Source organism: Melozone crissalis, unplaced genomic scaffold (assembly GCF_028551555.1).
Source record: "Melozone crissalis strain CALT ecotype California unplaced genomic scaffold, PUWL_Pcris_2 ptg000237l_1, whole genome shotgun sequence".
Taxonomy (NCBI): Eukaryota; Metazoa; Chordata; class Aves; order Passeriformes; family Passerellidae; genus Melozone; species Melozone crissalis.
Window position 1 is genome coordinate 741,595 of NW_026535998.1, and position 12,082 is coordinate 753,676.

Sequence of the window (12,082 nt, forward strand, 5' to 3'; positions counted from 1 at the left end):
CATGTGAATTCTGATGGATTTGAAAGTGGTTCAACATCTAATGTAACTGAATCTCCTAGGCAGCTGCCAACTTAAGAGAGAAATTAAGTGAAATGTTTAGAAAAAAATCTATCTGAAAAAAACATGATATACAGGAGAAGACATAAAGAGCTTCAGTTATTTGCCAAGAAAAGACAGTTCTAAGGAAAGACATGCTAATAGTATTTAAACACTTAAAACACTGCCACAAACTGAAAACAAATTATCTTCTCCCTATTTCCAAGGTGACCAGGAGAAAAAAATCTCCCTGGCTTGGATGCTGCCTAGCCAGTACCATGGATTTCTACTTCCTATTTAATTTCTTACCACATTATAAATTATTTAGGTGAATATAATGGAAAATAAATGAAAAAGCTGTATCAAATTGTAAGGGAAAAAAAAAAACCAATGAGAAAGAAACCCACAAACACTGGCATGAAGAGTATGCTTATAATTAGAGCAAGAGAAGGAAGTGAGCGACACAAGACAACCTACTGCTTGGCTGAAGACGATGTCTCTCCTCAGGGTCAGCATCAGGCACTGGGGCAAGCCACAGGCAAGTTCCTGGAGCAGGACAAAGGCCATGGACTGCTTGGCCCTGGTCACCACCTCTGCCATGCAGTCCTTCAGCGTGACCACCAGCGGGTACAGCTGCTCGTACCAGTCACCTACAACACGACAGGTCATCTGCTCCAGACTGGAAAACTCGCAGTGAAAAACCCTTCTTCACTAGGAAGGATGGCAGGAGCAGCTGTGCACATCACCCTTCCCTTTAAAACAACCCCTGCAGCTCTCCCCAGACCACTGTGGGACCACAAATGCCACTGGAGAACATACTTATAAGCAGGATTCCATCTTACCACTGGGAATGGGGTTAAATCCCTGGCCTGAATCCAACTGCACTCTGAAACAATGGCCTTTTCCAACAGTCCCAGCATCCCTGTAAAACTGGTATTCAAGTGTCACAAACAGAGTACACAGGGAAACACATAAAACCTCATTTAGCACACAGAGATTAATACAGTGGCGATGGAGTCTCCTTTCAGGACTCAGAACTGGCTATGTAAGAAATGAAATAGCATCAAAAATGCAAAACCAGAGAGAATAACCAAATATTTAAGAAAAGGTGGGTGCTGGAGGGTAAAACACAATAACAAATAGGTATCTGGAAGGGTATCACCTACTTAATCTACAGGCTGGAAATATAAAAAGCTTCAGACCATATTCCTTTTTTTTTAGATTCTATGTTGTTCTCTTTAAACATTTAGACATTTTGAACTCATTTTAGCTATTTCTATCAGAGAGATGCAGAGTATTTTGAAACATGTTTTTCTCTATGAAAATACACGCTAGGCATATTAAAAAAAACACTCATGAAATGATTGAAAAATGTGATTCCTTAATACATTACAAATGAAACAGTGATAACTAGGAATGGAGGAGAATTGGAACACCTTACACAAACTTGCCCAATAATCCCAGCTACTCCTGAATTTTATATGATTTAATAAAATCAGACCTGCCTTGTAGTTGCATATGGCTTTGCCTACCCCTAAGTTGAGCAAATAATAAAAACAAATAAATAAATCCCCCTCCTTCAGAATCTACATCTCAGTTTGATTGTACAGTTTGAAATGAGGGAAATCAACACTCTAGAAGAATCTATATAAAAGTTGGGAATGCAACTGACAATGCAACAGTCTATAATTGGCTCATATTTTCTGTAGGTCAGTGTAATTAAGAATCAATGATAATTAAAATCTGTTGTAATTAGGTGCAAGACAGCAGCGTGTTGTTTCAGGTAACATTCTGAGTCAGGCCAGTAAAACCTCATTAGAACTGAGGAAGTTCTTGAGGCAGAAGACAGCTGCCTGTTGCCAGTCAATTTGGCTGAGCTCCAGAAAAACACACAAATTAATAAAACTGCAGCCAAGAAGACTGCAGAGAGCTTTGAAAGCTGGGAGAAATTAGAGAAAGCAAGGAGCAGGAAAGGGGAACAAGGACAGAGCATGCACAGAGAATCGGATGAGCTCTTTGTTAACTTTGTGGTCAGACAACATGAGTTTTACCACAGTCATACATATTTAACCATGAGTAAGTAACACAGACTGAGGAAGCATTCCCTGGAAAAAAGCAGTTCTGAAGCGAGTGTCATCCTGACAAAACAGACCATGAGCCACCCCCAGGCACAAGCTCCAGGTGATTTTATACATGTCATTGGCTAACAGAGTGATGACACGCTGTGTGCCAAACGCTGGTGTACACGTTTTAGAGAGGCTGCTGGAAAAATGGAGAGCTTGCAGCGCAGAGCTACCAAGATTTAATCTCCTTAAGCTGATGAAAAAGACTGAGCAGCAACTTGATTTCCCCTCTTCCTGAGGAGAAAATAACAAGAACTAACTGTGGTGTTTATTCCAGGGATAAAAGCAAAAGAACAACCAGAGGCTGCTGCAAAACACAGACGAGTTTAGAAATAAGGTAGACAAAAAAGTGTAATGTACTGGAAGCCAGTGTAGACAGATCAGGCAATCTAAAGTCTCAGTCAAATTACAATCCTTTATTAATTTAAGCAATATACATATGCCAATAAAAGCATCAGCAGCAAAGTAAGCTCAAAGTCTAAAGTCTAAGAGTTCTCTTAGAGTGACTCAGTAAATCATATTGTATACATTTTAGAATAAGATATTTTTCAGAATACCTTTGTAGAATCACTTCAGGAAAGGAATAATACAAATTATTGCTTTTAACACATTCATGGACTCACACACATTGAGCCTTCGGATCTCAACTTTCTTTTAAATTAAAATCACAGCGGAAAATTGTTTGAAGAAGGGGTGAAGAATTAACTGAATGAGTGACCATCTAAAAAAAGGAGATTAGAAGCAAGAACAGAAGCGACAAGGAGACTCCGGGATGACTGTCAGGTTGCTAAAATGACATGGGCAGCCTGTCAGTTTGGAACACTTAGCATCCAGAAGAACTGTCAGAGTCTCCGGATAAAGCAAAGAAACTCAGCACAAAAATAGAGCTAGTCAGCCACGGGAAACTAAAACAAGGCATGAAAACCAAACATATTAAATTAAAAAATTAAAGGATGAAACTAAAAGGACAGTACCACCGCTATGCAGTTAGAATGAGATTAAAACAAAAGTGCATGTTCCACAAAGCACTGAGTAAATATTCCATGTTCATTGCCAAGAGAGTGATGGCAGCTCAGTCTGTGACAGGATTTGCCCTTTGGTTACTGGAAAACGCCCTTCAGCCCCATGTTCCTGTAATCAACAGGCTGTGCAGGCAAATGACCTGCTTAGCACCCAGCTAGTCAGTTCTGCGTGCTCATATCCAAGTTGCAATATGTCAAACCACATGTTAAATTTTATAAACTTTGGCAGAAAAGCAAGCTTCTGGTCTTTTCAAAGTCAGGCCCACTGAAATGCTCATTAAAATATGCTGGTAACCAAAAAGGATGCTTCAGCATAGTACTCCTATCTCCTTTAGCCCTAGCAACAGATTAAAAAAGCCAATTTTGTCACTGCTATTTGTGCCACCTAAAATCCATAAATTGCTTTAAGTCACTTCAAAACTTGAATGGTATGAAGTTAAAAAACCAAACCTTAAAGAAAAAGCAGAAGAATGCATAATGTTGTGCCCTTAAAGCAAAGGGGGGCACTACAGCCACACAAATGTAAGAAATACAAATATAAATGTGACGTATAAATGTAACAGCAGATACCCACGAGGTAACGTTTCACTTAAATTAATCACTCGCTACCTGATCATAAAAATATTCCATGACAGAATTGAAATAATTAGAGGTAAAAAAACATAAATGAGTTGTCTTTATGTCACAAAGTGATCATTAGACAAACTCTGTTTTAATGAAAAAGGCAGGCAAATCAAACCAACCAACCAACACAGCAGCAGTAAATCCCTAAAATCAGCATGAAATAATTAACCCAGAATTTGATTTTACTGACTTAGGAAAGGAACAGTCTTTGAATTAATGTTTTTTTTTTTTTTTAAAGGGAGGTTTAAAAAGACAGAAGATTGCACATATTCAACTTTGCACCATAAAAAGGTCAGTGCCTTATTTCTTTATTTTGCCACGCAGCTCTTGGAGCTCAGCTGAACTGCAGCTGAGGGCTAAGCTCTTTGAAAAAGGAGGAGGCTTTGTACTCATAATGCTGCAGCAGTTCTTGCAGGAACAATAAAAACCTGAATAAGATTTCCTGGTGTTCCTGCACTTGAAGGTAGCAGTTTGCTTTGCACAGTTTGGGTGTCCAGAAATTTGGAATTCTTGGGATTTATTATTCCACTGCAACCATCCAAGATTTTCTCCACTGTCACATGGATTAATAGCTAAACCCAAAACCATCCAATAATACCTACATGAGCATCTCAGCATGCTTAGTCAGAGTGAAAACAGAAAGAGAGGACAAAGGTAATAAAAGACAAAGCTAAGAAAATCTAATACACTTTAAGCATAGGAAGGTTCTGTGAATGCTGTGCAACTAAATATTCTTATATCTTGTTTTAGTTTGTTGATTCAGTTAAACAGTCTTTCCCTTACATATTTTTCAGCTTCTGTTTTTAGCCAAAGTACTTAGAGAAAGTACTGCTGAAGGGGATTGTCTTGTATTCCTGGGCTACATTCAGCCCAGATAAGGATCCTATCAAAAAGAAAAGGATGACACAGAAGAGAGGGGAAAAGGGGAAAAAAAAGCATAAGTAAAACTTTTGTAAATACAAGCTTCAAAGAAAAGGAAGGAAAAATGTGAGGAAGAGGAAGGAAAGAGAAAGCTTTTCACATGTGACTGCTCTAAATAAATTATGTCTGCTGCTCAAGGACACAGACCACAGAAAAATTTTTCATCTTCATGACTAAACAATATTTTATAATAAAAGCTTTTCTGAAGATTCCAATAAAACTAGAGCACGGCTTTATTTCCCACAGAACATAGCTTTATTTCCCACTTCTACCAGCCTGCATTGGAAGGGATGCAACGAAAGATGTAGTCCCCATCCCCAGGGCAATGAAAGTCCGAAATTTTGAATCTAAACTTATATAGTCCCCAACAGGTATGAGATAATACAAGAAAAATAAACCCACATATGTCTGTAGCAATGTGAGTATGAACAGAGGTCTCCTGTAATTCCAGCTAGGAAATGTGGCAATGTTCCCCAGGTGCTCTTTGCAAACCTATGCTGAAGGTTATCAAGGGCCAGTTCACGGAGCTCATGATTCCATAATTCACTTAAAGGCAAAATCCAGGTGCAATCACACTGGCAACTCAAATTGTTTGTGATGCTAGGTGGATCCTGTGTGTATCAAATGGGGGAGTCCTCACGCAGAGGCAGCGAGGGAACGGCTGGGTGGGAGCTCTGACAGGAGGCACGAGCAGCAGACAGAAACAGCAGCCACATGCAGCAGCCAAGCACAGACATCTGTCGGGGCTGTGCCAGCACCAGAGCCAACGCTGTGTTCCACTGGCACCTCTAATGCTGCAGGACAGGCTTTCACATCACAACTCTCACGGAAAACGAAAAGGCAAAAGTGAAAAGAATTTAATGTTGTCACATATTTCTCCAAGGCAAACCTTGGAGAAATATGTGACAACTAGAGTCAGAAGAACAACAAAAAAGCCCTCTCCTTAAAAATCCTTCTACTCTTCCTGATTTATCCTGCAGAGGATTCATAATCCTGCTACTGATGAAACCATAGCATGTTACCTTGGTAACTGTAACTCAAATTCAGTCTTTAGAATACACTCAAAGGTCAGACTGCATGAAAAGTTAAGGCTAAGGAAGGTATAATTCACATTGAAAGGCAAAGTACAGCAAAAAAAAGTGCTCCAGTATCTCCAATTACAAAGATTCCAAACAACAAATATAAACATGTTTGAAAAAAGAGAGTAAGACCACACAATGCCATAGTCACTGAGACTGCAAATATCAACCTACTTTAGGAAACTCTGAATATATGTTACAACAATATCTAAATTTATATGAAAATGCTATTGCATCAAAATATTGTCATAATATTTTCTATCATCTAAAATGAACAGATGTGCATTTTTTGAAAGGTCTTTCATTGCTATATGCTACAAAAAACCAGTCAGGTTCACTAAATAAGCAAAAATTTAATCTCATACTTCAAGGCTTATTTGTTATTATTTTGTTCAAAACTCTGCATTCTTTTTCTTACAAAAGCAGCCCAATTTCTCTGAGTATCAACTAAAGCAGTTTCAGACTTAAAGATCAACCTGTGCCATATATTTGCAGTATTAATGAAATACATTATGCTCAAATATGCTCAAATTATGTATAATATATAAGCAAGATGTGGCAAGCTTTTCATTTATGTCACGTTTGTGAATTTTAAGTAGTGCAAAAGTCTGTTATTTTAGAAATGTATCTATGGGCGTACACAGTGTGATTTTGTATCTAGGAAAATGCTGTGAACTCATAATCAGGCTTCAAGTTTAAAATGAAGCAGAATTAAAGCCAAATTTGTAACTGTAAACTTGGAATCTCAACCTCTGTGTAGTTGCTTCACAGTGCAGCCTTAGGGTTTCACGTTAAATTTCAGAGAGGGAGATGCAGAGAAAAACAAACATCTACACCCACACTCTCATAGAGAAGTCAAGCATGAAAAATTCTGGCCCCAAAGTTTTGAAAATCATTAGGGAACCAACTTTGGCACACACCTGGAAAGCTCTTCGGAAAGCTCCATCTTTCAAGTTAGTCCTATAAAAGAAAGCAATTTTAAAACATCTCCATCTCTATGTGACCTTGAAAGTCCTATAAACTGTCCAAGGCATTCCTAAAACGATGTCTTACTCAAAAAGGACATGAAAACACAGCAGTTTGCCCCACAGATCTCTGCAGCTCTCATGCGAGGGAGTGTTAGAGAACTTTCAGGACAGCTCAACAAAAGCATTGCTCTCACTGAAGGACACCTGTACTTATTCAAGAGAAATAGGGATGGCTCTGAAATGAAGAAAAAAGCAAGGATTTATTCCAGCATCATAGCAGTTGGATATTTTTTGTGTCTTTGGCCCACCAGCTCCAGAAGACAACCTCTCAGCTGGATGAAGCTCATCTAAAATTTTCTAACCATCACTATTATCATTATTGCTAAGCAAGAGCTACCTTTCATTCTACTTGATGACTTGATGGCTGCCTTATTACAGTACTTTAAATGATGCAACTTTGCTTTTTCCTTTTTTGTTTTTGGCTTGTGACCTAAAAGTTGTAACCAATATTTCATTTGCCTGTGCTGGTTAAATCCATAACACGGCGTATAGCAGAGGAGATACTCAGGGGGTTGAAGAGAGTGAAGGAAATTAGGGAAAAGTCTGTAAAAGGCCCACCATCTAAGGATTCTCCCAAGTTCAAAACTACACCTACCTAGCTGTTGAATATTTGTACTTTCTCTGAGGAAGGCGGGAAAGGTGTAGAAAGCTGTGTTGATATTTTTCACCTGCAAGCCTTCACTAGAGAGCAGAGATTATATCACCCTCCTGTCTAACATTACATGCCTGGTAGACAGAAACTTAGAGAACCAAACAGATAAGGAATAAGCTGCTCTCTGAACAAATCACACAAAATCAAGTCCAACACATCTTGCACTGAAAACAAGGATGCCAGGACTCCAGCATAAACCTCTCACACTGGTAAAATGCAGATGTTACAGCTGCATTAAAAATCAATACTACAACCAGAATTCACAGATCTCACCAGTACTACACAAATGACATAAAACTTTAAAAGTGATTTTAATTCTTGTTGTGTAAGAAATAAATTACAAGTGAGTACTGATAACTTTAAAAGTCTTTATATAAAATGATGTAATTAAATTCCGTGGAGAACATGTAAGGGAAGACACAGGATAAAATGCACAATGAAAAAAAAGAAAATTGAAACTATACAAAACTGTACAAAATAAAGCAGTTGTGTTGGTTTGTTGTTTTGTATGGGGAGTTGATTTATTTAGCCAAAGAGTGGCACAAAGGTTGGCTCTGATGTCCTTCCATTAGGACTACTACCACCATCACTAAGGATCTGTTTCATTTATTGCAACACACTTTCAGACTAGAAAATCCCATTAGACTTATTAAGCAGATATAATCTATGCATCAAGAATGCAAACATGAATCATAGGAGAAGATCAGAAGAAGATCAGAAGATGAGAAGGAGAAGATCAGAAGGTGACAAGGACCCTTGTCACAAAATTTTCTTTACATCATCCCACTGAATTATTCCATTTGACCTTTTGACACAGGCTGACAGGTATATCCAGGTAAACATGAATTTTATCAAATCAGAAAATAAAAATCAGTATATCACCTCAGAAAAGCAGAAGCATTTGCAGGAGAATGACACTGATTCAGAATGTTCACCTTTCCTTACAAATTTTCTATGGGGTAAGACACAGTCCAATTTTTTTTTTCCTCAAAATACTACACGCAAGTAAAATCTAGAGTAAATTAAATTACATCAGCCTACAAAAAGAAAAGACTGTAGTTTCAAAAGGTTTACACTCTAGCACAAACAACTGCACATGGCAAGCAGTCTGAGCACACATTAAAGCTGTACTTTGATAAATAACCTCCCACAAATGTGTAAACCTTGCCATTAGCACTCTCATCAAAGATACTATGGAGTCTTCTCTAGATGACTTTTCTGTAGCTGTGCAAATTTTTCTTTACTCTTGTCAATGACTAAAAAAAAAAAAATTAGGGGAGGTTGCTTACCGCCTGTATGCAACACCTTGCAATCTTCTGCTGAAGGCTCATTTTCACCCTCTTTGATGTTGCTGATGTTGTCCTTTTCAAGCAGCCTGTCCACCATGGCAATAAGGCAGTTCAAACTCTTTGCCACGTTGGCCCAGACCCTGTCCTGAAAAGACCAGAATTATCACTGCATGTTACTGCAGAAAAAAAAACAAAAAGGGACAATAGTAAGTTATTCATGATGTTAGCATACGACTGCTCCTCTCATCCTTCAGCCTATTACCAACCTGAGCCTTTTTCATGGAGATTCTCTTGCAGCGTAAATGAACCCAAACTTTTATGGTTTTAGACACTGTGCACAAGCGCTTCAAACTTGACATAATGCAGACAAAGTTTCAGGTCTAATAGCAAGGAACTGAGCAGCTTGTCTATTTAAATGATACCTTAAGAGTACAGACACACTCAAAGCTTGACAAATGAAACCTTGTGTGGGCCAGTTTTGTCACAGTGTTTAATAACCTCTTTTTGATAATTTAACATATCCTGTATTTTATCACATCAGTTACTCTGCTGAAGAAAATGTTAATTCAAGGACTAAAATGAGAAACTTGCTGTCATGGCATATTTATTAGCTAACACAATTTCAGTTTTGTTCCTCACCTCTCACACAAACTGCAACCGTCACACTTAACTGAGTTTACAATAGGAGAATTAGGGAAGTAATAGAGAGGTACAAAAAGTTCTGTACAAGCAGAGAGGAAAAGAAATCATGTGGAGCATAAGAAAGAGCTGTTATGGATCAGAGATATAGGGAGGGTCCTTCAGGTGCTGGATGCTGCAGAAATCAAAGCTTTTGCACCTACTTTTGCAGCACTGAATAAGAAGGAAGAAACCAAGCCATACAAGTAATGAGGCTGTTCACAAGACAAGCAATCAGACTAAAACCAAACCATAACAAACCCACAGAAACCACCCTTCCCTCTCCAAGTATATGTTTCAATGCTGAGTCATTCTGAAAGTATTGCAGAGCAACCAGAGTTTGCTTGAGGGTTAAAAATGGGAATTTAACATCACTGCTTTGTTTTGTATTTTACAGAGCCAGAAGCATTATGTATTTGTCAGGTCTTCAGGCAGAAAAATGAAGTTGCAAAAATACCAAGAGAGAAGGTTAAAGAAAACTGAGAACTCAGAGAAATAGCATAGTTCCATTTAAATGGCAACCCTTGGATTTTGAGTGGAGGCAAATCTAGAGCCACTGCTAAGGCAAACATTTAAATCTAATGTCGCTTTTCAACTATATGCCTCGCTTCAGCCTGACTAGAGGGATCTTATCTTATGCCCTGCTCCCTCCTCCTGAGGACACAAAAGACTGAGGGCAGGTATAGATTCCTTCAAAAGTTTCCTCCTCTATGCACTTCAAGCAATCCTGAAAAAACATTTACAATATGTGTGAAACTACTGATTTTTACCGCCCACAAGCATAATTCTGGGGAGAAGGATTCTATGAAGAATCCTCCAGAGTATAAGGGAGCTTCAGAGCTTTCAGTCACTGAAGTTGCTGAGGAATATGCAAGTGAGGTTGCTCAGAGAAGTTGGAGCAATCTAATTTCCCTTTTCTTTTGTGTGATGGGGGAACTTAATTCCTGCACAAAAAAAGCATTAAGCTCTTAAAGAGCATCTGGAGTTATTGCACAAGCAACACAAATATGAGCCCTTGTTTCACATTGGAAAGAGCACTTTTTTCAAACCAACTATTAACCCAGCATTGAGATGATTTCTATACAATATTCCCACAAACGTTCCCTGAGGGTTTAGAAGCGAAATTCATAAACATCTGTTGACAGAAAGCTCACTCTTATTATCATGTATCTGGCTTTTTTATATACAAGCAACTGAGAGGGAGCAAGGGCCTGTTTCACAGCCCCTTTTCTCCACACAGGAGGCTCCTGGGATTGTGGGCAGATAGAAAATGTAGAGGCATCTATTTATCATTCATTGAGATGTTATTCTGTCTGCACCAAAGGCAGTCACATTTATCTAAGAAGGCTGTTGAAATTCTGCAGTTTGGCAGGAACAATTTTCAAGTAAAACTGCAGTTTCCCATCACTGAAAATCAAGTGGCTTCTATGATTCTCCATGAGAAGAAATTAATCCGTTTCTTTGTTGGAGAATTTTGCTCAGACATGGCTTGAAGGAAAAAAGGCCATGAAAATAAACAGCTGATTGAAAAGTAAAAGGCAGCTGTAAACAGCAAAGTTCTCAGGCTTGTTTTTAATAACAAGTAAATACCTTGTCCTTGGGTAGTGATGGGAAAGCAGTGACAAACATGGAGGCCTTGAGAACAGTTAATAACAGGATGAGAAACACAAGTTTTGGTCTCAATAACAAACCACAGGTATTGAAAACAAGAGGAGGGGTTGCTGTGTAATCTGTAGCCAATGATGAGCTCGGGTTTTGCAATATGTATGAACTTAATTAACACGGTTATAAAAATGTGCATGTTGGATCAATAAATTGGAGTTCGATGCTGATCAATTAAGATGGGCCGTCTCCCTTCACTTCGTCACTTCTTATTGTCATCTTTTACTACTTCCAGAATATTTTCCTGTAGCCTAGCACTGACCTTTCATCTTCTTAAGCAGATGAAAAGATGGAAAGGCAGGCCTTGGCATCAGTGAAAGCTGGGCACCTCTCCTAGGACAATTAAAAATGAGCCTGTAAAATAATTCTCTTTCATTCATCCAACTGAAAAAATTGTAATTAAGTTCCATCTGATCAGAAAGTATCATTAAAAACTAAGACACCTTCCTCATTTCAGAGAGCAGGAATGGACACTCCTTTCTGTCACTGCACCTGACTGGATGTCTTCCTTCTAAACACTGCCAGCCAGTGGAGTCCCAGAGGCTGTTTCTGTTTTTAAAGGATTCTCAGCCTTTCCGAATTCACCACAGAGCTCCTCAGTCACTTCTTGTCCCTCCATACACACCACTTCAGCTGTGTGCTTTGCTTGTGCCATGTATGGCACAGCATCTGCACGTCCAAGCACTCTGAAGATGCTGTGTCGCCTTCATTTCAGTGGATATTCAGATAATTCCTTAAGGCCTTTTTGAGCTCTGCTCAGAGATTAACACCCTCGTGGGCTGCTTCAAGGGTCAGCTTAAAGAGTTGTTTAAGGATGTAGATTTCAGGCAAAACTAAAGTTCCAACTGCAAAATGTAACACTAGTACTTATAATAGTACTTATAACACTTAGTACTGATAATAGTGAGGAAAAAACCTACAACAGCAAAGGAGGATAGAGCATTGTGCATACAAAGCAACATATATTA

At 38.7% G+C, this 12,082-nt stretch overlaps 1 protein-coding gene across 1 annotated transcript in view; it reads right to left on the reverse strand.

The window, feature by feature from the left end:
• The window catches only part of LOC128949464 (inositol polyphosphate 4-phosphatase type II-like), a gene marked incomplete at both ends in the record, with an annotated part of 72,879 nt that overhangs the window by 11,738 nt on the left and 49,059 nt on the right, over positions 1-12,082 (reverse strand). The window contains 2 exons of the mRNA XM_054294322.1: positions 515-686; positions 8,775-8,919. Coding sequence (XP_054150297.1) covers positions 515-686; positions 8,775-8,919 — 317 coding nt within the window. The remainder of the gene's footprint in view (positions 1-514; positions 687-8,774; positions 8,920-12,082) is intronic.